General features: G+C 37.5%; 1 protein-coding gene across 1 annotated transcript; it reads right to left on the reverse strand.

Annotated features, from left to right (window-relative positions):
• Positions 1–1,664: 1,664 nt before the first annotated feature.
• Positions 1,665–27,806, reverse strand: XPOT (exportin for tRNA). The gene is made up of 25 exons (XM_058023084.1): positions 27,637–27,806; positions 24,060–24,193; positions 22,171–22,253; positions 21,041–21,097; positions 19,515–19,584; positions 18,133–18,351; positions 17,370–17,554; positions 16,863–17,031; positions 15,371–15,607; positions 15,037–15,075; positions 12,446–12,508; positions 11,352–11,476; positions 10,331–10,475; positions 10,066–10,185; positions 9,778–9,872; positions 8,949–9,018; positions 8,426–8,664; positions 7,657–7,942; positions 6,268–6,457; positions 4,967–5,083; positions 4,762–4,877; positions 4,212–4,259; positions 3,231–3,302; positions 2,611–2,667; positions 1,665–2,141 (listed from the first exon to the last, which is right to left on the reverse strand). Exons 2-25 carry the CDS (start codon positions 24,117–24,119, stop codon positions 2,115–2,117), a joined length of 2,889 nt encoding a protein of 962 aa, XP_057879067.1. The 5' UTR covers positions 24,120–24,193; positions 27,637–27,806; the 3' UTR covers positions 1,665–2,114.
• Positions 27,807–27,831: the final 25 nt, after the last annotated feature.

A 27,831-nucleotide genomic window follows, 5' to 3' on the forward strand; every position in this document is an offset into this window, starting at 1 on the left:
GGTGCTGCTTTACAGCTCACATTGCATAAGCCCCAACAGTACAGTATGCTGATTGAACAGTCTAAGCATACAAAAGTAAACAATCCTTTTTTAATTCTTCAAGCTGAATCAATTAAGAGTCTCTGAAGATCCAGACTACTCATCCTACAGGATACTCATTCAGTGATGGATGGGAAGGCAGGGTACAAGTTTATAATAGAGGCCCACCCACATAATGGGTGCCACACACAGCTCTAGCCTACACTTGGCACACCCTGCTTCCTATCTGTTCTCACCTGCCACCACCAGAGCAGGCAACACACTGTGAGGGGGAAGTGTTTCTGCTGCTTCAGCTTCCTGGATAGCTGATTATGGGCACAGATGAGCTCCAGATCTGGCACAGAGGGACCTACAGGAGTGGTGAAAGATGGTGGGGTTGAGGAATGAAGAGAGTCTCTTTTGGCAGAGGCCAGTTTAAAGACTTTGCTCATGAGGGTCTAATTTGAGAACAGCTGAATCATCCTCTTAGCAGCACTGCCCTTACTTGAGAAGGCAAAACCCTAGTTCACATATAAAAACCCAAAAAGCTTTATTGTTCACTTCATAATTTGCCTACTGAAAGCTCTCTCCTCGGTGTGGTGAAGCTTCCATAACTGTGGGGAAGGAGGCCAAGACAGACACAGAAGACTGACAGCAAATCCTCAGCCATAGCTGCAGTGTCAGAGGTGCAGCCTTCGTGCTGGGGAGGTGCAGGAGAACTGCAACACCTGGAAAGCACCAAGCCAGAGAGGGAAGGCTTCTAGTGCTATGGGAGAAAATGAAATGGAGCATGGGTATGGCAGCAAAGGGAGGGAAACAGTACTGTGAAACTAGGAAATATGAAAAGCACAATAAGCACTCACTCTGTGATACGACAAATAAATAACAAGAAACTTTTGATTAAACACATAAAAATCAGGAACAAAATCTTACAAAAGTAATATTGTCCTATTGAAGGTAGTAACAGTACTTTCTTCCCTCAGTGAAAAATTAAAATGCTCAAAACATCACAACAGTCTGATCCTGGATGCTGCTTCTGCCCCATCTTCCCATTTACTTTTCAATTAAAGAACACGCACCACAGGGTCTAGGAAAAATGCTCATCTGATTACACTAGAACTAAGTCAGCTTTTTACTAAGGACATTAGTTCATGAGGAAAGGATTATAAATCCCATGCATGGCAAGACTCAAACTTTCCCCTTGCCCCTATGAGATAGTTATAAAAACCTGTTATGTTACAGAATTAAAAAAATAAAAGTAGCAGCATTCTACTAAAAATCACTGTTACACCATTAATGCTACTGAAATATTGCAGTGAATGCAATTCTTTCTTTGTGCCAGCATCTTCCACATGCAAGGGAGCAATATAATTTATTACCTAAGCACCAGAAAAATTGCCAGGTTCCACTCAGATGTAACAGTCAGAAGTTTCAAGAATGCTGTAGCTTCTAAAGATTCAGCTGAAATGATTCAGAGAGACTTAGACATTTCACTGCATCAAATTTTATTGTTTTTATAAAAAAAAAAAGATAGAACCAGATGCTACTTTTAAGTGAAATCATTTATTACACCAATCTGTTTTATAGGAGGTATATATATATTTTATCATTAAGACAACTTCAATAAAATGACTATCTACAAGAAGGACTTTGATTGTTTTATTTTCATGTCACCATACATGAACAAATGAATTTTATGTCTTATTAAAACATTTTACTCCGTATCAAAAATGTACACATTTTAATAACCATTGCTATGGTCTGAAGGTATTTTTACATTTCATTCATTTAATTTAAAAAATAAGTGTAATTTCCTTGCTGTATGTGTTACAGTGTAAGCTTAACTCATCCTATACATAATAAAAGTTTGTGTATACAGATAATTTTTCATGTTGTCACATACCTTCATGTCTGAGACACAGGTGGGGAATTTGCATTTCTTTTTTGCAGAAGGTTAAAGTACATACTGATGTGAGCACAAAGCAACATTTCTTAAAACAAGACCAGTTTGAATGGCACAAGAGTTAGCATTTTTATAAATTAAGGACCAGAGTTCTGCATTATGGAAACAGGTACATGAGATTCCAGTACTTTCCTTAGGGCTTGGCTCGCTGGAAAAAAACCTGCAAAAATTATTTAAAAAAAATTAAAATAAAGGAAATGTAAGACATGGAATGCTTGAGGTATAAGAGAATTTGTTTGACAGAGCTATTTTTTGTGTTTAACATACTGGTTAACACATTAAGTTTAAGGGTTTGATTTGTGCTACTTGTTTATGCTCACACCCTCAAAAATTATCTAACACTCTCCACAGTTATAGGATCACATTATTGCTTTTTCAGCTATTAAACAAAAGCCACAAGAATATCAAACTACTGAGACAGCAAGGTGCTAAGAATGAGTGACAACTTTATAGATGCAGGTTTTTGTTTGTTCTGTCTTTCCAATTAACTGCTTTGCTCCTTTGAGATTCCCAATAGGAATCTACTGAAAACTACTAAATAATTCAGTATTTTGGTTTTACTCCAAGTCACTACTATGACTGAATGGTATGGAACTAAAAGCTATTGAAAGAAAAAAAAATCTTTATACCTTTAAGTAATTTTTAAAAACTTTAGCATCAGGCTGCTGAAGTGCTTGACAGAATTCCTGTAAGAAAAAACAAAGAAATAACTAAAAGCAGTAATTAAGAAGTAACTCAGGGAAGCAACAAAGCAACCTGAGATACAAATGAATACCAATGGCTTTACATATGAATGTATTTTCCCTTATGTACAACTGAAGAAAAGCACGTTATAGATAAAAATTTGTAAAAGGCTATGATAGTCCAAATGCACTCTAGGGTGAAAAACTATTTGTTTGGTGGTTTGGTTTTTTTTTTTTTTCCAAACACAGGATATCTCGTTCACTTTTAGCTGAGGGGACAGAAATGGGACTATCTATAAGGATATCTTCAAGTTAAAATTTGAAAATTTGAATTTAAGTAGGAAGATTGCTTAGACAGTTACATGCACTGGAATTTTGTTTTTGCAAGGTACCTTTACAGTATCTTTACTCCTTGTGATAAATTAATCCTATTCTCATATGCAATAACTGAGTAAATTTTACTATGAGATGAAAGGAGGTTAACTTTGTAAATATCCATTTCTCTGCATTTAACAATCAATCAAAGTGTTAAAGAGTTTTCCAAGTATTCTTTTAGGAACTCCTACCTGGATTATCTCAGGAGCTACTTGCAAAGAAGGCAAATACTCTTGCTGAAGATACTGAATGCACTCAGGACCCTAAAAAAAAGCAGTACACATTTTCTTCATGCATTTTTTTTAACAGATGGAAAAATCATAGCCCTATACTGTATGGTGGTCTACATCACCATTTCACAGAAAATTAATGCTTTTCAAATGTTTAACTTATTCTTAGCTGTTAGCACATAAAAAAGATTTCTCAATCTTGGCATTAAAGATTCTACTGCAATTTGGTACCTTTTGTTACACAGAAGAAAAATGCACTAAAAATTGCACTGAAGTAAGAATTACAATGGAGCCAAGCAGTTTGTTACATGTCAACTGTAAGAGATAGTTAATTATGGAGGCAACTCTAATTTCACTGACATTTGGAAGAAATAAAATAACTGGGTATTAGCATCTGCCTACTGCTTCACCATACTACTCCCATTGCAAAATTCAGTAGCCAAGAGAAGATGAGCACAGTACTTCTTTTGTAACATTGACTGCAGTGAACTAAGCAATAATAAAATGGAATGTCCAAACCTTCGAGTGAAACAAACATTTTGATTAACAGTTCAGCTTTTGTTTTCTTTACCTATATTTATCAGATAACTTTCAGCACAGGAAGGATTACTGCACAAGCTGGCAGAATACAAACATAATCCAACAGATCTACCAAGGGAAAGTGAATCAACTTTCCAAATTCACATAAGTTACCCTGGAACTAGAACAGCAACAAAGTGAGCAGATTTTTCTCCTTAATGAAGAGTTGGTATTTTGCATTCATTTATCAAGAGGTACAACTACTGGATCCTGTATCCATGCACAGCATTATGATCATTCTGTTATTTTATATAAAAATACAGTAGGAATTCATCCTTGTAAGTATCTAACTTTTGGAAATTGATAAAACCACTAGAAAGAAACATGTGACAGTTATTCCTTATGAAATATGATGAAGCTTACCCTTTTGAGATGAATTGTTTTTAATGTCACTGCACATTCTGATAAAGCCTGAAATGTAATACAGAGCATTAGACTGTTGCATTGGTCTACTGGTTCACTATTCAAAGCTGAAGAACCTAATGAGACCCCAAACAAGGGCTAGTTCATGCTATTATCCCTTCATTTTCCCCTCACACAATGCCAAGTCTTGACCTTCCAGGTTTTGTTCCACTCATCAGAAAATCAGAAAAGCTTCTGCACAGCTGAATCCAAAATGAACTAGAGAACACACCACTCTGTGTATTTGCTTTCCCTGAACATTAGTTAATAGGTAATGCAGGTCAATGCTAAATACTTTGATCTCCAATTGATTTTGAGCCTAGATAAACTACAGGATGCACCACCACAATATTCAATAATTAATCATACAAATACTTAAGTGTAAAAAAGTCCAGCAAAACCTAAAGGATTTTATTTCTGAGGTTACAATCTTTAATCTCCATGGCTATTGTAGGTTTGTTAGCTTCAGTCTGCCTCAGAGGAATGAATGCAAAAAAATAATAATACACACCAGTACTGTCTGAGCATCTGCTAAGTCAAACGTTTGCTTCAAAGGTGCTAAGAAACACGCAGGAACAATGTGCTTGTAGACAAAGTCTGCAAAACCTACTGGTCCATCTTTACCTCCTAAAAAGAAAAAAAATAAATATTTCCAGTTCTATTACTTCTTCATGGGTAGTAGCAGATGGAAAGGAATTCTGGAAAGACATTCTTACCCCAGAGCTCCACCAGCTTAGAAAGAATAATAAAACAAGTCTTCTGTGCAATAGGATCTGGGTAATCCACTGCTCCTTGAATGACAGTGAACAACACACGTTCCACATTCTCTGCACCTTAAACACATTAAAATGAACTTGTTACTTCAAACTGTAGCATAAAATGTTTTGGTACTCATACACTATTTTATATTAATACTGACCTGGAAGATATGCTTCAACTTCAAAATAGCTCTTTTTTGCACAAATCTCAAATATTTTTGGGAAGTTTCCCCTACGATGCAAGACAACTCTTATTTAGGTTAGTTTTTTTTTTAAGTTTGGAGATTTAAACTGCTCTTCTGGCCTTTAACCCACACAAAGGTGAGGGCAAAAAATTTTGTCCTCTCTACCTAACCTGGAAGTGTTAATTAAAACTCAGCAGCACTGAAGTAAGTTAGCTTATCTTGCAGCATATGACAAGATATTTTTCAAACATTTAAAATTTCTGTGCTGCATCTATGCTTATTTGTTTGATCTCTTAAAAAATTTCTTGGCCCATCACAACTACCAAGTGCCTCTTTCAAGAAAGCTCTCACTACTTTTTTCTGTCCCAGCAGTATTACTACCATTTTAGGACAGGGAAAAGGAATTCTGAGCTTCACTTACCGCATGAGTCACTTTAAACTTTCTCAAGTCCCTATCCATTTTGATGGAATTTAAATAGAAAGAATCACTTACAGTATCAAGCAACTAGATGTCTGACTTCAAATTCCCACCATGAAAAATAACTAATTTGCATGTGGCCAGTAAAGGTGGGGAAAACCTGGTAACTACATATACTAAGTCACATGATGCCTTCTACCATAGATAACAAGATAAGGCAACAGTAATAAAAGTTTACAGGATTTACTGATGTGTCTTTCCAAAAATAGAATGAATAGTGGCAGCTGTGAGTGGTGTTGCCCAGCAGTCTGAACACTGCTATACATTGGTATGTAGTGTAGGATCTCCAATTCTCCAGACAAGTACAATGATACACGAAGACAGGATACATTGTTCTTGCCTTAACAGGCACAATGATCACATTAAGCTGAAAAGTACAAAAGGAAGACTATGCCTATTATAGCTTGATTTCACAACCTCAAATTCCTGTACAACAGATAATTTGAATCAGGCAAGCTGAACACAGTACTTCCATGAATCCATTCTATTGTAAGATAGTTAATAGTACTTGCCAGGAACTGGGCTAATAATTTTCTTAAATAAAAGGTGGGTGAGAATAACCATAGTACTATCCTTTGAGAAACTGGATTCCTTACCTTGATTAGCTATGACTTCACTCATTCCACTTCCAGTTACTGTCTGCAGAAAAGCAAAGTAACTCCTCCGTAACATTTGTTTTTCTAAAGCAGCAGACTGGTCATTTTCTTCTGCTGGAAGGAGCAACACCTCAAAAATAGCATGAAGTAGTGGCATAAACATCTGTTGCAGAAAAGGTGAAACCTGTGTCTGTGAAGATCAGAAGAGGGTGTCAGCTCAAAAAGAGAAACTGAACATTAAGAAATTAAAACTAAAGTCTTGTTAGAATTCTCAGCTTGGATACACTTTTAATGTTAGTAATGTCATATAATTACTTACAACACAGCAAGTTGCATCAAGGTCACCATGAACATTACAGCATCTTGATTACACACCATCTATTTTAAGCCTTTTGCACAAAAATAACTAGTCCTGCCTCACATCATTTTGTGTAGGAAAAGGTTTTTCAGGATTTTTCATTCTTCTGTTCAGACAGACAATTTCAAATATCCTGAAATACCATCTCTAAGACATTAAAACTGGCAACAAGCCAGGTTTTATAGAAATTTTCTTTAAGGATTACTAAATATTTCCTACTGACATTACAGAATAAACTTGACACAACACTTTTAGTGCAAAATATAGCTAAGGGCACTAAATTAATTATGAGTTGAAAAACTGAAGGCATGTGCTATTCAGTCACATCAGAATTCCACAAAGAAGCAACTCATATGCTAATTTGTTAATGCTTAAGCAAGATTTTATCTTTTATCCTCTCTTTACTATGCCTTTAAAGTATTCAAGGTGAGACTGTAGAAGCTTATTTTACCATGTTACAATAAGAATAGTACAACATTACACCTGAACATAGTATTTGTTCCACCTTGCTCCTGTGACTTTTTTATTTTACCTTTCTCATCTTTCACAGACTATTTTTAATTATCTGTTATCCCAGATATAAGTCTGTATTCCTCCTTACACACATATTTGATACTTCTGTATCTTTGTCTTCTGGAAATCTCATTATAAAAGATGAGAATTCACTTCAAAGCTTGTGTATTTGTAAGCTAATTTGCAACATTAGCTTAAAACTACAGTGGAGAACATGAAGTTAATTGTGTCAATAAGAAAAATTTGTGATGCAAGTAGTATTTTAAAATATCAAATCCGAAAAATTTTACACAATATAAACATTTAGACAAATCAAAGAAAAAATCAGTCATTTAATCACACTGAGTCCAGCAACATATGACTGTAATCAAAAACAATGCTTCCCAATAGCAGCCTTCAAAATACTATTTTTTGTAGTATTTTTAGGGAGGGTTCTGACACATAACTGTTTTTCTGGAACTAGAAACAAAGATCTCTCAGCAACACTTTTACCCTGAAAAGCTTATGCACTATCATACCTTAAACTTAGCTGTTATTTGGTTTATAAGAGGAATGAATTCTTGAAGATCTTTTGCTTCACAATCTTTAAGCATGTGTTCAGAGGCAGAAGGAATGAAGGGAAGAACTTCCTCCTCTAGGCAAATAATCATGCGGTGAAGGAAAGTGCGGACACCACTTCTCAGAACTTCCTTTTGTAATGGACAACTAAGAGCTGGCAGAAACGTCTGTAAGCAGTCCAGATAAACCTCTGAGCATCCACACTGCTTTACAGTTTGCTTATTGCTGAAAGCCTTGCTGGTCCGGCTGCAAAAGCACACATCAAGTGTTACATAAGCTCCCATTCCAGTACAGTGAAGAGAAGCAGTAACACAGAACAAATGCTTTCCAACCCAGGTACTTGATAAACTACAATACTCCATTTCATGAACCAGTGGAAGTAATGAACAGAATATTTTCATGTGAAAGAGTATCACTTTGGCAGTTTCTGAGAATTAAATTCTAACAATTTACCAACAACATATGATTCAATTAGCTCCATACAATTCTTTGAGCAAAGCAATACATGCTGATTCATTATGAACTTGTTTAATATTCTCTGTATATACATCTAAAGCAGACTCTTTGAAGGGGACTTTACTTATTTTCTCAGCTATCACAAGAAATTCCACAACCACGGACGACTTTCTAGGTAAATAAATAGAAATCCCAGTCCCTCCTCCCTGTAAAGCCTTTGTATTTCCTTTTTACTCAAACCAGAAACATACAGTGCTACTGTGCTGTACCTACCTAGCAAACCCAACGGCATGATTGAGGCAGTCAGCCAGTGCCATCTGTCTGTCCTCATCTTGTGCCATCATCAGTTTTTCTAACAATACTTTGAACTTCTCCATCAGCGGAGTCAACAAATTCCTCATCAGAACCTGTTTTCTTTCTGCAGAGTATTCACTGTTAACTATTAACACTCCAGCTGTTTCATAAATGAAAAGTTGATCATCACTGCTTAACAGTGCTTGGTAGCCATTTTCCTACAATGGAAGATAACAGGCATAATTGACCAAGTGTCCTCTATCAAGGCTTTATTGCCTTCTATATATACACCCATCTTGACCCTATACTCCCAGAAACCCACATAAGCAAGATGATTACATTTAGGTACAAAAGTAAGGTGTGCAAGTGATCTCATACAAAAAAAGCAGGATAATTATTTGTGCTTAAATGTCTGCATGCTAAGCTTACAATTCAGCAAGTACTCAGGCACACTGGTAAGTGCAAGCTTCACTCCTTAAAAAATCCTACTGCAAATACTCACAGGAGGAGAAAGTTCCATCAGGTCTTGTATTCTGTTCAGAACATCTTCAATGAAGGGATTCATTTGCTTACTGAAGTAAAACACAAGTACATAACACTACTTAAGAGCACATTCATTTTCACAGGTTTCAAGATACTTTATGTAAGCTGTGAAGCTAGGTGCTAAACTGCCTTCTCCATATACGAATCCCCTATAAATATCAAAGCATTGCTGCAGAAAAATCTGGCTTATAGGTATGATGCCAGTGGTAGGCCAAATAAATACATGGCATAGTAGGAAATAACCATTTCTTTAATTTTTTAAAAATATGCCTCATTTAAGTGAAGTACTTTGAACAGTTGAAAAAATAAAAGCATACTGAAATCTGAGCCATCTCTGAGCTTCTTCTGCCTCTAAATGAAATGCATGCCTGTGAAATAAGACCAAAAGGACAGGACTGTTCAACAGACTCATACACTGAGTCAACTTCATCAGTATAAATTCCAAAAGAATTCAAAATTTAGTTAGAGACAGGGAATAGTTACTCTTGAAAGTCTCTAGATCGTCTCACACTCAGCTCTGCTTACTGAGAAAAAGTAGAAAAGGCATTTATGTTGTTGATCAGCTTTAACGTCTGATCAAAATAAACCAGGCATATGTATTCCACTTCTTTGTTCTGAGACAAATATTTCCACTGCTACACTGTGGAACAATGCTGCTAGAGCACTGCTTTGGTATTTTACTTCATTGCAGTCCATCTGAAACCTAGGCTGTTCCAATGACAACCGGGACACACAGAAGTGTTGTATGTAGTCATTTCAGTGCCATTGGGATACATTTATTTACTCACTTCAGAGACTTGACAAATCTGGAAAAGAGGTAAGCTGTTCGACTCCGTACTTTGGGACTTGTATGACGAAGACCACGGTGATCTAAAAATGCCATCTGTAATCAATAAAGCATCTCAGTCTTACAGTGTCTAAACAAAGCAGGGGAAAAATGTAATCATTCAACAAGTTAAGAAACCCAGCTTCCTTAGGAACCTTCAGAGAACAGGAAAATTTCTTAAATTTTTTTGTAAGTCTAAAGAACTTACTAGTTTTCACCTAGTTAAAAATGTAATTGAGACGAAACTTACTAGTACAGTTGGAATGTGCTGAGGTTCAACAGCAAAGAATTTTTCATATCTAACCACTGTTTCAAAAAATTCCAGGGTCACTGATGTGTGTTGATAGGCACTAACACCAGAAGTCACCAGCTACAAATAAAAGCATTAGCAAGTTAGTATTTTAGCTGTTTAGAAAACCTAACTGCAGCATATGCTGGTCATTACAATGAGCCATGAGAACTGAAACATTCTAGGCTTTAGTGGTGCTTTTTAAAAGCTCTCAAGACATGCTTACCGTTCTCATCATGTCTTGTAAAGCTGTAGCTTTAGTAACATCACCAGAGAAATGAGCACCATGAGATACAGGAAGAGCCTCAGCCAACATATACAGCAGCCTTATTGCCACTTCTACTTCCATAAATCGTGTGGTCTGCCAGTTCCTAGGGCAAGAATATGAAGATCATGTTAGTCTTTAGTACTTTATGAAATAATCACGATTATACCATGGTAATATTTTCTTTTAAACCTTCTTCAGATGCACAGCATAAAAAGAACAGATTTAAACTAAGTAAAACACTGGAAGGCTCAGACAGTTATTCAAGATGCTTCTGAGAGACTTTATCCTCGAAAATACCACCTTCTCATCAGATCACCACCAGCTTTCTTTTGCCAGTTTCCACTTGAAAGCTACAGATTTCTGTTGTGCTTATTTAGATACAAAACACACCTACTATGACACAAGGGCAATCCATTCAGCTTCACATAAGAAGAGACTCAGTTAAGGTACAAGGTAGCGACCAACAATACTGGATTTCTGTTTGTATACACAAAACTCTCCTCCTAGCCAGGGAACTAGTAATGTTTCTTTACTTGTGTGCAGTTTCCAGGATTAGATCTAGCTTTTTTTTTTTTTTTACAAAAATACTTCATTAGATTTTTTTTCCCCTCATCCAACTTTCTTTTTCTGATAAAAGTAATACATAATATTTACACCTCAAGGACACTGTTATGAGATGTGGCAAAGTGAACACCTCTGCAAACAGCTGGTGCTGTGTAGGTAAGTGACAAAGATCCAGAAACATCTCTAGGAAAGAAAAGCTACCATTTAAGGTTACAAAAAGGAAGTTTTCTCTTTCTGAGGGCTGAGTAACAGATGATACAAAGCTGTATTTATCTTTAAGTAATGAGCTCATTCTGTCAACTGACTTCACCTTGCTGCATCACACATTTCACTACATACTGATGGTTTACAAAAGGAAAATAAAAACCTAACCCCAAAAGGCTTCATACAAATCAAGTTATAAACCCCAACTTACTGAAGTGTAGTGTTAAAAACTCTGCGGACAGATGCCAACAGTAATTCTGGTGAAACCTGAGCAAGTCTGTCCAGCAGCAGTTTCAACTGTTTTCTGTACTCCACAAACATTGCTTCATCTTCACCCTACCAAAAAAAAATTCACATCAGTAAAGTCTATTTTCATGTTTAAATTCACCCACAACTATTTTAGACAAATACACCTAAAGCAAAAACACGTACATACAAAACCAGTATAGCACACTCAGAGAATGCAATAATGCTCATCCAGGGCTCTTGCAGCATAACAGCAGGCTTCTTTTATGGCTGGATATAGTATGTGAGATTCACTGCATTCTGTCCAGGAACATACTAAAAAGGCTTTCCAAAATGAAAACCAGCCAAAAGTACAAGAAAGAAAATGCCTTTGGCAAAGCCTTATTAATGCAATTCTTAAAAATTGACTCAGTCCTCAAAGACATTCTTTCTTAGCATCTAGGTTAGTTTTTGAATTGGACTGACAACATTTATGATGGACTGGATACAGCTTAAGTTAACCCTTTTAAGACTATTGCTCTCTCAACAGCCTGGGACGAAGTCTGTCCCACATACTCAATCATTACTGTTGGCTGATAGAGATGTTAAGCATGGAAGGAAAATTAAATCAAAGACCTTACGTCACCCTTAGCTCATTTTTGCAGAGGTTTGACCATCTCCAGTAGCACAAGTGGCACTTCTTTTGAGTTTCATTACACAGTATTTCTCATGTATTTTTGCAAGACAGAAGTGACATGCAGAAACATGCAAATTTGCACTGAACCTCAACAGCTATGTTTAGTTATCAGCACAGCTGTACTTGGCTTGGAATAGCTCTGTACAAACACAGCCACAAATACTGTAAACTCAGTTGGCTTGGATATACTTTTACTATATTGTTTTGTCCTATGCAGACATGTCTAGAAGCTTTCCATATAGGAAAAAGCCTCAGCCTATGGAACCTTACTTCCTGCCTTTAAATCTTTAGTCTATGAAAAATACGTATTGTAAGTGTGAGCAAGTTTTACTACATATAATTAATTAAGTTGCATATGTCTGTTTATTACCACAACACAATACCTCATTTTCAAAATTATATTCTTCATCATATGTCAACTTCTTCATAACAGCCAACATGATTGCCTAGGATAAAAACAGAACATTAAGCATAGAAGTAGACAAGTTATAAGAAACAATCGTGAAAAATACTACAGTAAAGAAAACATGGTAGCTAGTGTTGTACGTTTACAAATATTTTTAATTCTCTTAAACTATTCTTTTCAGAGGTTTAACAAAAGTTAACAGTCCAAATCAAAATAGATGGATTATATCCAAACAATACACAGATGCTATTCCAGACAGACAGCAAAGACCTTTTGGAGCTCTCAGTCTCTGACAGTATTATCAAGCTTTACTTCCTGCTTGTAATTTGTGCTGCTCAGTTCACATGGAAAACAATCAAGATGACTGAACTAGGCAGAGGAAACTGAAAAGGTTGTCCAAAATACTATTTTAAAGGGATAAGTCAGCTTAGGTATAACATCAACTTCTCTAACAGTTCATAGTAATTGGTGTGTGTAAAATCCATCTCTATTCAATAATTGTTTTGTCATCTTTAACACAGCTGTTTCAACATTGCTTCAAGAAACAGTCACTATATTGTAGCACCTGTAACTACTATCCATTGCATGTGGTAAATACTTCTGATTTGAGTCTTTTAGTCTAATCATTATCATCAACATCAATAAAATCAATCATTTATAGATTTGGTTTGCCATCCTTAACCCTGCAGAACAAAGTTGCAAAAAACTTCACCTACACAATCCTTTATACATAAACCATTGTCAAGTCTGGGAGATAGACTGGATCCAGCTGCACCTAGACCTCTCTCTAGAGGAGTTTAGAAAGCAAGGGGCTCCCTTCTGCACCTTGTCACTCAATGGGAAGGTCTCTCTACACTTTGTCCATAACTTGCAGCAGCAAGCTGTCGGACAATTAGAGCAATAAAGTGCAATATAACCTTAGTAGGGACTGCTGGTACATCTTAAAGCAGCTATAAAGGCTTGACCTTAGCTCTATTTAAGTCTGAATGATACAAAATGAAACAAAAAACCTTCTGACAAATAAACCATGATTACTATCTTTCATTTTAACTGCAAAACCTGAAATTCATCAAGACCAAAACAGACCAATGGATTAAACATAAGTTACTGGGGTCAAATTCTTGGTCGTCTTGCAGAAATAGACACCTTGACACTAAGTGTCACCATGACCTGTGAGAAGTGTCTGCTTCTCTGTAAGAAGTGATATTTAAGAATTAAAATAACTGCAAAACCTTAATGCAATACACTTGTAGCCAAAAATGTTTAGAAAATCTGTCATTCTAAGAACTAAAAATGTGATCCTGCTGATGAGAAAAAACTTTGGAACTTCAGAGGCACAAGAAACAAGCCTCCTTTTTTTCCTGTTCAAATAATGAACAAGTTGAAAGTGTATACTTTAAAATGCAAAACTTTAAAGGAATGCTGCTAAGCACAGCATTTAAAGCTTAAGGCAAATAACAATAAGATTTAGACTATTTCCTATTACTTTCTTATTATGAGGTGGATCAAAGAAAAATATTTGTTACAATTGTTTCCCCTTTTAACACAAATCCTCAAGAAGTGCTCAGTAAAATTGAGAAATATTTGCAACAAGAAAATCTCCAGTATGAAAGAAACTTAAACCAACATATTTCAGGGTAGGAATATATTCCAGCTTTCAGTGTCTTAAGTATACTGCAGTAGTAACATTATTTGATCTAGCTGTAACAACAAAAGACAGTCACAAAAATAAAAAGATTCAGTGCTATTATCAAAATTTGCTTTTTGTGTTACCTAATCCAAATTAAACAGACATTAGACAAAAGGAAATCAAGATACTCTACACTGCAGTTATCCAGATTCAACTTGTCATGTTAGAACAGGTACAGAATTTCATTTTCTTTGTAAAGGAATCAAACCTGTTAGCTGTATGAACTTACGAAATAACTACACCAATCTAACCAGTTCAACATCCAAATCAGTACATCTACACTGGTGCAGACAGGACTGAGAAATCCATATAAGCTTACTACCTCCAAAACTGGACATGAACTTCATGTTTTATATATAAATTTGAGATTATTGACTTGAGCTAATGTATATTTGATGTAATGTTTAACATATGGCTGCTGATAATTACAATTGTTATCTCTCAATTGTTGCTTCTTTCTTAATTTAACTTATATTATTCAGAGTTATATTTATGACAATCCTTCCTAGACTTCTTCCAATCCTTTGGAATAAGGGCAAGTTTTAATAAAAATAAAAACTTGAAGAAACAAGTTTGATTTAAGAATATTCTTTGAACAGTATAGCCTGCAGAGGAGCTTGCCAAGCATATGCTTAAGGGTTGTTTGGGAAGACCAGCTCTAGAATAGCTTTCATCTTCATACACAATTCAATATAGGCTTACTATTTAAAGAAACAACTGTAGTTACTTAGCTAAAGATGGAACACACTGTCCTTACTTTTAATTACTGTCACATACATACCGAGGCATGACAATTAAATATTATTTGTTTCAGCAAAATGAAGCATTCTGATCTAATGTGTCCTTGAAGTATAGAATCTGTAGTAAAAAATACCTACCTCTACATTAGCTTTTTGTTGGTCTGAAAGTGCAGAAAGCTGGAAAATAAAATTCAAGCATTATTTTTTTGCATTCTTACTCCTTCATTACTGTCTAAGAGAAAGACTTGCTTTTTTAACAGCCATATGATCTGCCTTTCCCCTTAACACAAGATTTAACTCAACTCCTTCAGATCTCTAAACAACACCACAGAAATAGCATAACCACAGGCAGTGAAGAAACAGAATGCTAATTAGTAAAAAAACCATTTTGCAAGTCAGTATGAGACATTCCCACAAAAATCAAATGAAATTATGTCAGAATTGGTGTTAAATGGAAGCCAGATGTATTTACTTGTTTCAGGATGTGAAGGTAGTCGTAACAAAAGCCAATGATGTTAGAAGAGATGTCATCATCTTCATGAATTAGAAGTTGCAACATCAGGGCCACTTTTGCTTCAATAGCTTGTAGAGTGTCTTGAGCACTCTTCATATCACCATTTTTTATCAGTTTAGTCCAACTAGCTATCAATGCTTGTCCCATCCCATTGACCAGCTTAGAAAATCTGGCCAGAAAATCCACATCATCTTCCTGCAAGAAAAGAGACCTGATTAAAAATACTAACAGAGCTTATGTTTAAGTAATACAAGATTACAGACTGTACCACCCATGTCTACTATATAGAATTAAACCAACACTTGTCTCCTAGCTGGAAACTACCAATTGCCTACAATTGGTTGTCTTCCCCCTGGGAATGGAGAGAGAAAAAAGTTAAAGCAATGCCAGATTTGTGTGCCCTCCATTACACAACAGTAGCTTGCTTCATCTCTTCAGATTTGTTTGTTTCTCTCTTTACAGCAATAAGGTTCAAAATAAAAGCAGCAGCACATGCCTACCATAAATTCTAGGCTGTATAAGAGGAAAATCTTTCTATGGAAAAACTTCAAAGAGTTACCAGCTGCAGTTCACTTCAGAAATACTGATAACAAGTACCTTTCAGTACTGCCTGTTAGAGTGAGTTAATATTAAGTATTCCTGGCTTGCTTTGCAGAAATACATTGATCAGAATCGAGAAATACCCCTAAAGCAGCCACCTCAAGAGGACATTTTGGTCTCTGCCATAACTAGACAAAAGTGAAAGAATAACAAGTTTATCTAAGAAAGACCGAGGCAAAATTTATATTAGTAGGAAGACAAATTTGACAAAGGTTTCAAAAGAGTTAAAAGCCTTGCAATCTAAGAACTACAGCTTCATAAGGACTGGCTGCTCTTTCTCCACAGCAGGGAGCGAACAGTTGTTCCTTAAACATGGCAACTGCCAGAAAATGTGTGTTTAGTTAGTAGGTACACTTTTCCAGCTTACAGATAAGCATTTCAAGCCTCACGTTTGATGGTGCACACGCGCAAAACAGCATACGTGTCCTTAAGAAAGCTTTTTGCCCTACTTAATTATGCACAGATTTTTTTAGGGTGAGACATTAGATCAGCTATATTGCCTACAATACCTATTACAGAATCATTCAGGAGGGAAGATTCAAGACAAGGAAACACAGAAGCCAAATTAACAGTAAGCACAACAAGCTTTAGGAGAGGAACAGAACAGGGGAGTCACATAATACCCTGCTTCTAGAACGAAACCCTGTGTGTTCACATTAATAATGAACATTAATAACAAGCTCTTCAATTTAAGCATGAGAAAACTGTAAGAAGTGTTCAGTTTTGATGCAGAAGCACAAGTACTTCCCTCTAATTTATGGACTGTTTTATAATTTTCTGTGCATCAACTTACTTAAAAACTGTCAGAAACCTATGACTCATTCCTATTGTTAAAAATCAGTACACAAACCTGATCAATACTGAAGAGGCCAGCAGACTGCAATACTTGACATAAAGACTCAACCAGCTTTGTTTTATCAATTGGGTCCATTCCCTTATTTACAATTTCAAACAAACAATCACAGGCTTCTTCCCGGAGAACTTCCACAGACATGTGACCTAGCAGCATATTTATAAACCTTCAGAGAAAAAATAGTTCAGCTTTATATATACAAAGTAACATTGTATAGAAGCTTTATATTATTTGTGTGCATATTTACAATGATCTCTTTTTACAATTCTTTTTCTATTGTACTGGCAAAACCCAACATTTTATGCATTTTAAAGAGAACACAGCAAACAGGGTAGTGTTTAGTTTGGCCATTATATCAGCTTGGCTTGCAAAAACAATCACTCTCCTAAAACTCCAAAGATGACTTAAAAGTCCTCTTTGAAGGACTTTTATATATTTCATTCTGTACAGTCAGCACACTGCCAAAGTGATTTTTGCAAACCCTTTCCATAAAAACCTTCTTACCTTTCATTGGCTATCAGGCTCAAATCTATCCAGGATACATAAGCTCCAACTACTTCAAGGCACTGGCATGTCAACTCTGAGTTATTATATTGATAATTTTGTAAGATTTGGTACCACGACTCCACCAAACTTGGAATGCACTGTTCCCTCATGGTATCTTTTAATAAGGTGTTCCTACGAGCCTCCTATCAATACAGAAAAAGGATAAAATCAGTCCTGTCACAGATCAGCATCTTGTCAAATGAGTAGCATTTTTGTGTCCAGATGCCAGACATCATGTGTCATATAAAGATAAATCAGAAACCCAAAGAGAATGTTTCTTTCCTTTCCAACAAATAAAACCAAAATAGCCTAAGTTTTCCCTTTTATTATCCACAGTGCCTGAAAATTGAAAGAAAAGTCAGAAAAAGAAGAGCGGTCTTCTAAATCATTAAATGGACTTTTCTAAGGGGTTAGGACCCCTAAAAACATGCACTAGAAAACATTAACATTTAAAAATGAGTCAGTCTAGCATTACACTGGCAAACCTGGTTGATTAATTTTTGTTTGCAAGCTTCCAAGCAAAAAAAAATTAGCTGAAAAGTATTAAATCATCAAAAGCATTAAACAACAAAGCTAAACATAATATTTTGAATTTAAACCACCTAATATGTCTAAGGCAGAGCAGCCACAGGGAAAAAGCATATCTAAAAACCTTCTGCTCTAATTAAAGTAAGAGAACTTAAAATTTTAAAACAAGTGTTCATGCAAAATAATAACTTGCCTCTGATGTATGAACAACATCCCGGTCCACCAGCTCAGCATCAACAGCCATCAGGATTCTGAGGTACATATCCACACCTCGTGGATTAAGGTCAACTACTGACAGAATGTCAAAAAAAAACTTGGGCCATTTTGTGAGATATTCAGTAACAAAAAGCAATGCAAAGACTTGTGCTGCTTTGTTGCGAATAAAAGTCTTCTCAGGCTGGGGATTCAGCATCTGGTAGAAACAAGACATTTCATTTGTATATTCTCAATAAATTAGAGAAGAATCCTACAGGTTTGTTGATCTCTCTGTAGTAGTTAATATACTACCTCTCTTCCTGGCCTAGACCAATAAATAAACCCTTACATTTCCAAGGAATTTGAAGGAAAATTGGGCAAAGTGTCCTGCAATAGGGAATACACTCCTAAGACTTTCATTCAGTACCAAGACAAAGTGTCTTCCACAAATGCCTCCCATGCAAAACCACCACAACTACTCAAAGACTAAATGATCATTTGCCACTTTGGTGAAAGCTACAGTGCTCCTGTAGCTAGCTTGTGCCTGTGTTAGATGTTAGTGCATTAGAAAGTTAGCGTTCCTACAAATAGAAAGGGAAGTTCCTAACTCTAAGGGGGAAAAAAAAATCCGCCACTACCAATCTCCTCTCCTTTTCCTTTCAGAAGCTCTTAAACAGAACAGTTTGCCACAAAGTGAAGAGCAATTTAATCCACTTGAAAATCATCTGTTGTTTTTAAAGTTGTATTACACTCTATTTCCTACTGTTAAGTTTTCTTCACGGCAACTATGTTAATCTTTGGTGCAGAAGTGCAATGGACGCTATATAATGGCAGCTGTGGGCAAACCAGTGGATACTTCTGCTGACTGCAAACCCCTGGGTGGGGCCGATACTACAAGTTTGGCTACAGTAACTAATCCACAAGAAAGAATAGTTCATACTCTGCCACAGTACTAACATGGTTTATCACAGAGGAGTGATAAACATCTGCCAGCACTCCAAGCAGACAGGAGTTCACTCAGCAGGGTCTTAGAAAAATAATTTGCAGGCCTGCTTTTCCTCCAGACACTCAGGAACATCAGGAATCTGTATTAAGCCTCTCTAAAGGGGAACTTTTAATACACCTTATTTCACACATAATAAATTAAAGCACAATCATTATCTGATGCAAGAATTATCTATTCAATACTAAATTCAGGTATGGACTTCTTTACAACACTTGATTTAAAAGTTTCTCACAAACCTTTAACAATCAGATACCAAATGTCTTCAGGAAGCCATCTTTATACTCAAACAACAGATTAAACATTTAGTCCACACTCAATGCCCTATGTTAGTCTAAAAGCCTAACATGTAAGACTGCAGTGAAGAACACACATACCTGTGCTTGCAGCCATGTTATGAGTGTTTCCCTAATTAGCTGCTGCTGGACTTCAGTAAGTTCAGAGTATCTGAAACAAAAAATACTGAGGTCAAAATACAACTGTGCTTCATGGCAAGCACCAACACTCAGCAAAGCAAAAACTCTTTTATATGGTATGTAATGCTCCACATGAATGTAAATGAAAAGTTTCTAGGACAGCAATTTACAAAGCTGTTTGCATGTTAAAATTCTGACTCAAAGGCAAAGATAATAAAAAACATTTTACCCATAGTAATGCATCACATTTTGAGGCATTACTGCGCCCTATATTGGAGTAGAAGCTTGAAATTTTGCAGGAAGGCTGCTCTATTAGGGGCAGGACATATGACCCTGATAAAAATAAACATTTCAGCACAGGCCAAAGGGAGAGGGAAGAGACATCTGTATATGTCTGAACTTGTTCACTACACATTGAAGACTATCACTATTGAGTACAAGAAGTCCTTCACTGATCTGACCTACACTACATTTACTATCAGCCTTATGTCAAAAAACCCAAGGAAGTAATTCTGCTTTATGTCGTACATCGAGTCCTGGCAAACTGTGACATCATATCCAGCCCACCTCAAAAACCAGTCATACCCCTGCTAGGACTAGTGAGGCTGAGAATACTCTACTGCAAACAGAGTTAGCTATTGGCTTGTAGAGTCTTTAATAGGAATGACTGCTGAATGGGACTCCAGTGTTCCAGTCACAGCCAACTATTCATTAAAGAGAAGAAAAAAAAACACCCCACTGAAAATGTTGAAAGAAAATAAGCACCAGGAAACAAGAACAAGCATAGTGCAGGAAGCAGGTCACAGGAATGAAACAAGCAGAGAAAACTAGACAGTGAGGTAAAATTGGGTAAATAAAGTGTTTAACATTTGCACTCATATCAAACTGTAAAAATCAGTCACAAAATACATCTATATCCTATCTAAGTTCCTGACCAGTTCAGTGTATCACAAGCAATGATATTCAAAGATTCCATGATGCTCAATTCCAGATCAAGGGAGCCCAAAGTGAGAAAAAATACAGTTCTGTGCAATGACATTCATATTATTAAAAGTATTTTTCCCTAGAGTCATGGTTCTATGAAACCACCACTCAGTGAAAAGACTACTTTCTCAACATCTCTGCCATGGCCATTGAATGAATAGGGCTCTGTCTGAAGTCCAGGACTCAGTACAGAGCACAGCTGCAAAAATCAGTGAGAGTACAGAGTGAGGCCTGAATCTCCAGACAGGGATAGCTAAGTTTCAAGCAGTCCTTGCTCACTGGGTCTGCATTGGGCCACAGATGTGTTAGACTAGCTGAGAGCACAGCATGCTGCTCAAAACCTCTCCAAGGAAAAGGGAAAGAAATACAAGACAGCTCTCTGCACCAGACTACAGACACCTCATCAATCACAACTAGGGAACAAATACTGTTTCATTAGCAAGCAGAATAAAAAGGGAAAATTAAACAGATGTATATGTATGGTGTCAAGTAAAATTACTCACTTGAACTTAACTTGATGTTCTAGAACTTGAAAGCAGAAGAACTTTATGTGATCATCACTAGAAAAGAAAATTCTGTTACTCGAAGCAATAAGGTTCACATTTCTGTGAAGAAAAAAGTTCCTCAAATATTACAATCAGATTGCCCCTTTGGCACCAGACAAAAACCAAACCTGCTGCTATTGTTACTTCAAAGTAACAATGACAAATAGTGGAGCAGTCAATCTAGTAGAAACGAGCAACTGTTAAGCTAATATTTATGTTTGATACTACTCTTTTTTTCTACAGCCACCTGTGTGTTATGGTTTGATTTCAGTATTGAATAAACAAAACTACAATGCCTACAGTATCCTGCCCTTACAAAAATCTGTCAGGCTTCAATAGTATGTTTGAGGCCCACTACTACACTAAGTGCAAATTGTACTCTGCATCTTAAAAATCAAAGGTAAAGACAAACTGGGGTGTAGATTAAGCATAGACATTCCACATGCTCTGTTATCCACACTGCTTTTTCATCTTATTATCTAAAACTTGCAACAACCATAATGAATATTTTAAAGATAAAAATTTCTAATCTTATGTGGTTTTAATTACTGCACATTCTGATGGAGTCAGTAGTTTTGATAAATCATTTACAAAAAAGCATTCCTATAAACTACTGCTATTATTCAGGAGATATGCACCCCTCAATTTCTTTCCAAATTGAATTATTCCATAAAACAGTGACAACCTAGTATTTTTGATGTAAATACACAACTATGTGCAAAAATAGTGGTGATTACACACTCTATGCATGTTGAAAAATGGGATGGCCTAGTCCATAGAACTGGGGCAAGGAACTACTTATGATATTACAGCATATAAAGTCTATAGTCTCACAGGGGGCAATTCTCAGCACTTTTCCTCAGAATTTCAAAACCTAGCAGTGTTTGGGCTCCTAAATTACTGTGGAGTTTGATTTATACATTGCTCCTGGTTGAAAGGCATTATACAGAGGCCACAGATCACTATGATACTAAAACTAGTACAAAGACATATTAACATTCAACAATTTAGTTTGCCTATTATGCTGCTCAGCTAAATCAGACCCACACATATTAATAATGACAATAAGAAATTATTAGTTACATTACCTGTATATGCTCTGAGCTAAGGCTTCTGCACAGACTTGCCAAGCATCCTGAGATATCTTGAGCTGCTCAAAGTAGGCTAGTGCCTGCAAAAATCAAAGTAAGTTACACTGTAAAAAGAACAAAGCACATAGCAATACATCTCATTCACACTTTCCCTTGTATTTAAACAACTGTTCTTCAAAACACCAACACTATTTGGACACACTCCAGTGGCTCCCTAATCACCTTAACACTGAGCAGGCTTTTTTCCAAATGCTAATATCATAGGTACCCATTTCCACTTCACATTCAACACAAAGACTTTTGTAACTTGAATATGGAAGTCATAGAATCAGAAGTGTTGAGGTTAGATGGAACTCCAGAGACACATTTAGAGCAGGGCAGCTTGCTCAGGGCCTTTCCATTTAGGGGGAAGTTCACATCCAAGTTACAATTCCTTCCACACATTCTAAAGAAGTGGTAGTTTAGATTTTTCACTGAAAACATTTCCCTGTTTTGTTGCACCACTTTGCTTGTATTCAACGCTCCAAGCTCAAAAAACATTCAAGAACTAACCACCTGGACAACTGTCAGTATATGAATCTTCTACAGAAATTGAGAAAACCTCTACCAAATGTTAAATAATCATGTTACTTATCAGGACTCCTAAGCAGCTTTTGACAACAGTTAATTTCACTTACTTGCTTTAAGGCTCAGTGTGGCCTGTAATACAGAACAGTAAAGCAAGTTTTGAAGCAGAAATTAGATTAACAACATTATTTCAATTCTATGAATGCATGTATTTCAAAGGGGGTTTGGCTGTTGGATATTTTTAGGGGCTGCTTTTTGCATTAGTTCATAAAGATTTCCATTAACCATAGTCATCTTCCAAAGTATTTATTCAGAACTAAGTCCTAAAATAAGAATTCACTTCCTGTAGTTAGTACTAGTGATTTCCTTATTCTTAATGCATGATTTTACTAGAAATGGTTTGATACTACCCTTATGTCACATTTGACATGACTGTGGAAAAGGCAGGTCCCCTTCTGCTATGAAATATTTAAAAACTCAGCAGACTGCATAGTCAAAAGGTCAAATCTAAAAGCTTCCAATTTTAGTGATATTTTATTGACAGATCTCTAAAGATTAGCTATATCCATCCTTTAAAAAGGACAAATACCTAGAACCAACATATTTAACAGGCTACTTAGCAAACCTGTAACTGTTCTAAACATTCCAGGATCTGTTTTACCAACACAAAACCATGGTATTAACATCCTCATTCCTGGAAGATTTTACTAGAAGTTATCTTGTAGACAGTTAAATCAACATGGTAATCATTTAGCAGAGATAATTACTCAATAAATAGCTATATAAATAATTATGTCTTTTCATAGGATCATCTCTTATGCAGTAAATGTTACCCACATATCATGATTACTTTCTTAATCTACTTTACAATTACACAAGCTTCACTACAATTAAATCCACATATTTCATTAAAATGACACTAAACCTATTAAGATGATAGTTAAAAACATCTAAGAATCAACAGGCTAATTTCAAGCAAATTGTTTTTTGTGGCTGATTTTCATTCTATGAGAATCTAGGTAAGGAGTTGAGCAACAAGTACAAAGAACTGAAAAAAAACTAAAACAGTCAGAGTCCAGAAAATTAAATTCCATGCATGTTAAATGAAATCAAACTGAAATGTAACAGAATTGATAATACATATCCCTCAGCTTACATGTTTGCAACATGACTTGGCTTTGTACTCGCCACCACAAATCCTACGCATTTGGCTCAAAGAACAAACTCAACAAACCCCCAGCAGCCCATGAAAACATTTGAGTTTTTGCACTGCAATACCATCTCCAGTTATCAGAGAGAAGAGGAAATTAATTACATACTCTTTGTCTGAAGTCTGCATCAGCATTTGGGTTGAGCCCTAAAAGGGCTTGTTCATCCATGTCTATTGCTATATTCGTTGTTTCCTGCTCCTAACTGCTTTGCCCACTGCTTCTGGAGGGCAAAATACCATCATCTGCAAATACAGAAAGAGAAATTTTATTTGCTCAGCAGACCAAGTGAAATTAAAACCTGGACAGCAACAATCACACAAGGTGGCCCACAAACCTCAAAGAATGTACTCCAACTAAACATGAATGCTACAGTACAAATTCTAAGTCCTTTAATCAACTTTTCACAGTACTGTATTTAGTACTGAATAAGGGAACTTTAAAGTCTCCATATATTTCAGTGCTCTTGAAAAGAGAACTTGGTTAACAGGAAGATGGCATTATGTATAGTATTTAGCTGAAAGGCTTAAATACAAATTTCAAGCATGCAGAAGTTTCAGCAAGACACAACATAAGCACAAATCTACTCCTTAAATGAAAGGCCACTGTTTTTTTCCCCACCACAAACCTAACTACAAAAAAACCCAAAAAAGAATCTCTACTCAACTCCAATATAGATAAGATGCTTCATACACCCACTTATGAACTATTTCCAGTGGTGGGGGCAAAGTCATTAGGAGGTCTTTCTTCTACAGCAAGCACATGCAAGTGTCTTAGAAATTAAGCACTAAACACACCACACTAAGTTGTTAACAAAAGTTTTCTGTTCCTACCAATGGGTGCTTATTCACTAGCAATGATTTTTATTTAGAAAACTCAGTATAAAATTAACAATTGAGCTAGAAAAACGTTCTAAAGATGGCGTGCTGCTATGGGCTGTTCTGCACTGCTCCAGTAAAACACAGAGAATTTAAAAAATTAAAACTTCTCTGTCAAATCACAGGGTGCTGTAAAATAACAAGAGGGGACAAAAATCCATCTATCCTTCAGTTGTCTGCCCCACCTCCCCCACCCGTGGTAACATAGTTAATTAGGCCTGAAATCAGGCCTGATTATGTAAGCATGTAGGAGGCAGGGGAAAGGAAGAGACAAGAGGAAGAGATAAAATACAAAGGAGCTGTGGTTCCAAGCTGCCTACATACCCATAGGTAGAACTTCTAATTTCTTAGTATTGTGTCTCGTGCAAGCTCTACTGTTCACCCTCCCCCACGGGAAGAAAGGTGGCACAGTGACAAGCAACAGCAAGCAGAACTGAAAAGGAGAGCCCAAAATTTAACGTGGTAACAGACTTTCATAGAAAAGTCAAGACAGAATACACTATGCATAATGAAAAGCAATTTAATAAGTAAAATTGAGTTCGTACAAAAAAAATTGCAGGTTTTGGCAGTACAGAAACCAGAAAGTCTGGAACAAAGTGATGACTCCTGGCAAAGGAGGCCTCACAGACTGCCTTAGTCACTGTGATCCCCCTCAGGGGCAGAACCTTTAGGGATTAAACTGCTGTGCTCAGTCTTCTCCCTCTGCGGCCCCAGCCCCCAATCTGTTTTCCCCACAATCAACACCTAGAACAGACAGACTAAAAAAAAGGTAAAATACTGTAGGGGAAAATGATTTTTTTTATTGCATCCTGTGATTAGGGTCTGGTCCAGAGTTACACAACTATTTAATATACAGAGACTGTTTTTGCATATTTACCTGCTGGTATCAGTACATTTTTATCTTTTGGGCAGATGATTTATACCTCGGTGACAAATTTCACTAATTAAAATAACGTGACTCAAACATGTATTCCCTTCCTTCGTTATTGCTAACAGCAATACCAAACTGTTCTCCTGATTTTCTAAATGCCTCATGAGAGCATTTAAAATTTCAACTTCTATCATGTAGACTTCTCAGATTCATCTTGACTAGCCAGCTCTAAAAGACAATTAATGAGATAAAATATTCGAATGAGCCTCTTGAGAAAACTAATAAAATAGCTTTTCTTGCCTCATGGTTTTACTTAAGCAGGTAGCTTTTCTGCCACGTGTCTACTTCACCAGCCAGTTACACTTCAAAAGCAAAACTGAACTGTGATTTTAGTAGTACTAAGAATTCACAAAATTCACTTGGCTATAACATCAAATATGTCATTAAAGCAAGTTTTATTTATAAAAAACAATAGATAATGTTAATAGTTAATATGCAGCTGTGCAGAAAGTATTGTCTTACTTACTTAGACATTATTTTTTGTTGAGCAGTACAGCATGACAGGTGGCAAGCTCATCTTACAGTAATTAGAAGGCTGCAGCTCCTTACCAGCAAAGTCATACAGGTATATCACATCAAAATAATTTACTCCTTTTCCCCTACTAAATACTTAAAAGCACATTTGACAGTAAAGACTGTTTTCATAGTGTAAAGGAGGCAGAAAAACAAAAAAATTCAACCCACTTCAATTGGGCAAGACTCCCCAGTGAGCAACACAGACTTGGCCAAAGTGTGTAACTTCAATCCAGATATACCCCAATAATGGAAGCATTCAAAGCATTTTAACTACAGATGCTAACCACGGAAACAACCAGCAATTATAAAAAGCTTCATGTTCACCAGTCATTTTAAGTATTTACAAGATGCGGTAACACAGGGGGAGCCAGTGGTGTGCCTCATTTGAATTTCCTCAAGTTTTCTCTCTAATAAAACAAAGACATTAAAATTCATCCTTTATAGTCTTTTTTGCGGTTTTGCTTGCCGCAAACCTTGGGCATATTTACAGCCTCTTTGAGCTCAAGACCCTTTACACTGACCTAACAGGCGGTTAAAGCCAACAACTGTGTAACTACTGCTACTTCGACAACTTTTCAACTGGACTGGAAAAGTTTTTCTCTCTGGAAGTGACATTAGGTCTAAGTTTCAGGCACAATTTTACCGGCAGGAACTCCGGTAAGGATCAAGGCCGCCTTGCCCCCTCCCCAGGCGCGGTCAGAGCCCGGTCTCCGGTGGCCGGGGAGAGCCAGCAGGGCTCGGCAGCGCAGCCGGCCCGGGCGCTCGGGCATTCACGGCGTTCAGCTCCGCGGCACAGCCACCGGCCTGGCCTTAAACCGGCCCGGCCTTAAACCGGCCCGGCGCCGTCCCGGGCCGCAGGCAGGGACCCAGCACCCGCACCGGGGAACGGCCGCCCCGACCACGCCGCGACCAGCGGAATATGGAAGTGCGGCGAGGTCCCTCCCTCCGTACCCTCACGCCGCCGTCCTACGATTTCTTCCTTCCCCCACCAGAACCATAGCGGATGGACAGCCACCGAGGCGGCAGCTCCCGCGAACAGAACCGCACCACAGACTACAGCGTGCATTAGCAGAAAAAAAGCACAGATATTTTTCGTGGCACCCGCAGGGCGGGACCGGCGGGGCCCGGTCGGCTGCAGCCCCCGCTGTTCCCCAGCAGCTGGGCCAGGTGGACGCGACGGTGCCTCCCCCCCTTTCCCGGAGCCTCTCGGCTGGTGGGGAGGCGGCCCCGGGCTGAGGAAACCGGCCGGGGGACTCGCAGGAGCCCGCAGGCGCCGCCAGCTCAGCCCACACTGCCCCTTCCCCCCCCGGGCTGAGTCACCCGCTCCGCGTGTCGCGTCCTGCCCGCGTCCCCCCGCCGGTACCTTCCCGGTCAGTGCTCCATCGCCGTCGGCTCCTGCCCACCCCCACAGCTCCACAACCGCCACGAGCACAGGGAGCAGGCCGGGCCAGGCTGCGCCGCCTCGGCTGGCGGCGGGAGGAGGAGGAGAAGACCAAGCAGGACCACCCCTCTCCGCCAAGCCGGCCGGCCGCGAGGCACGCCGGGATGTACGCCGGCC

Source organism: Melospiza georgiana, chromosome 4 (genome assembly GCF_028018845.1).
Source record: "Melospiza georgiana isolate bMelGeo1 chromosome 4, bMelGeo1.pri, whole genome shotgun sequence".
In the NCBI taxonomy this organism is placed as follows: Eukaryota; Metazoa; Chordata; class Aves; order Passeriformes; family Passerellidae; genus Melospiza; species Melospiza georgiana.

Coding starts and splice junctions, on each gene's coding strand:
- XPOT (XM_058023084.1), bottom strand. CDS start 24,119: ATGGATGAACAAGCCCTTTTAGGGCTCAACCCAAATGCTGATGCAGAC. Junction 10,476..11,351: donor GTTTTTAACACTACACTTCA/GTAAGTTGGGGT, acceptor TTCTTGCCCTAG/GAACTGGCAGACCACACGAT. Junction 7,943..8,425: donor CATGCCGTTGGGTTTGCTAG/GTAGGTACAGCA, acceptor GTGCTTTTGCAG/CCGGACCAGCAAGGCTTTCA.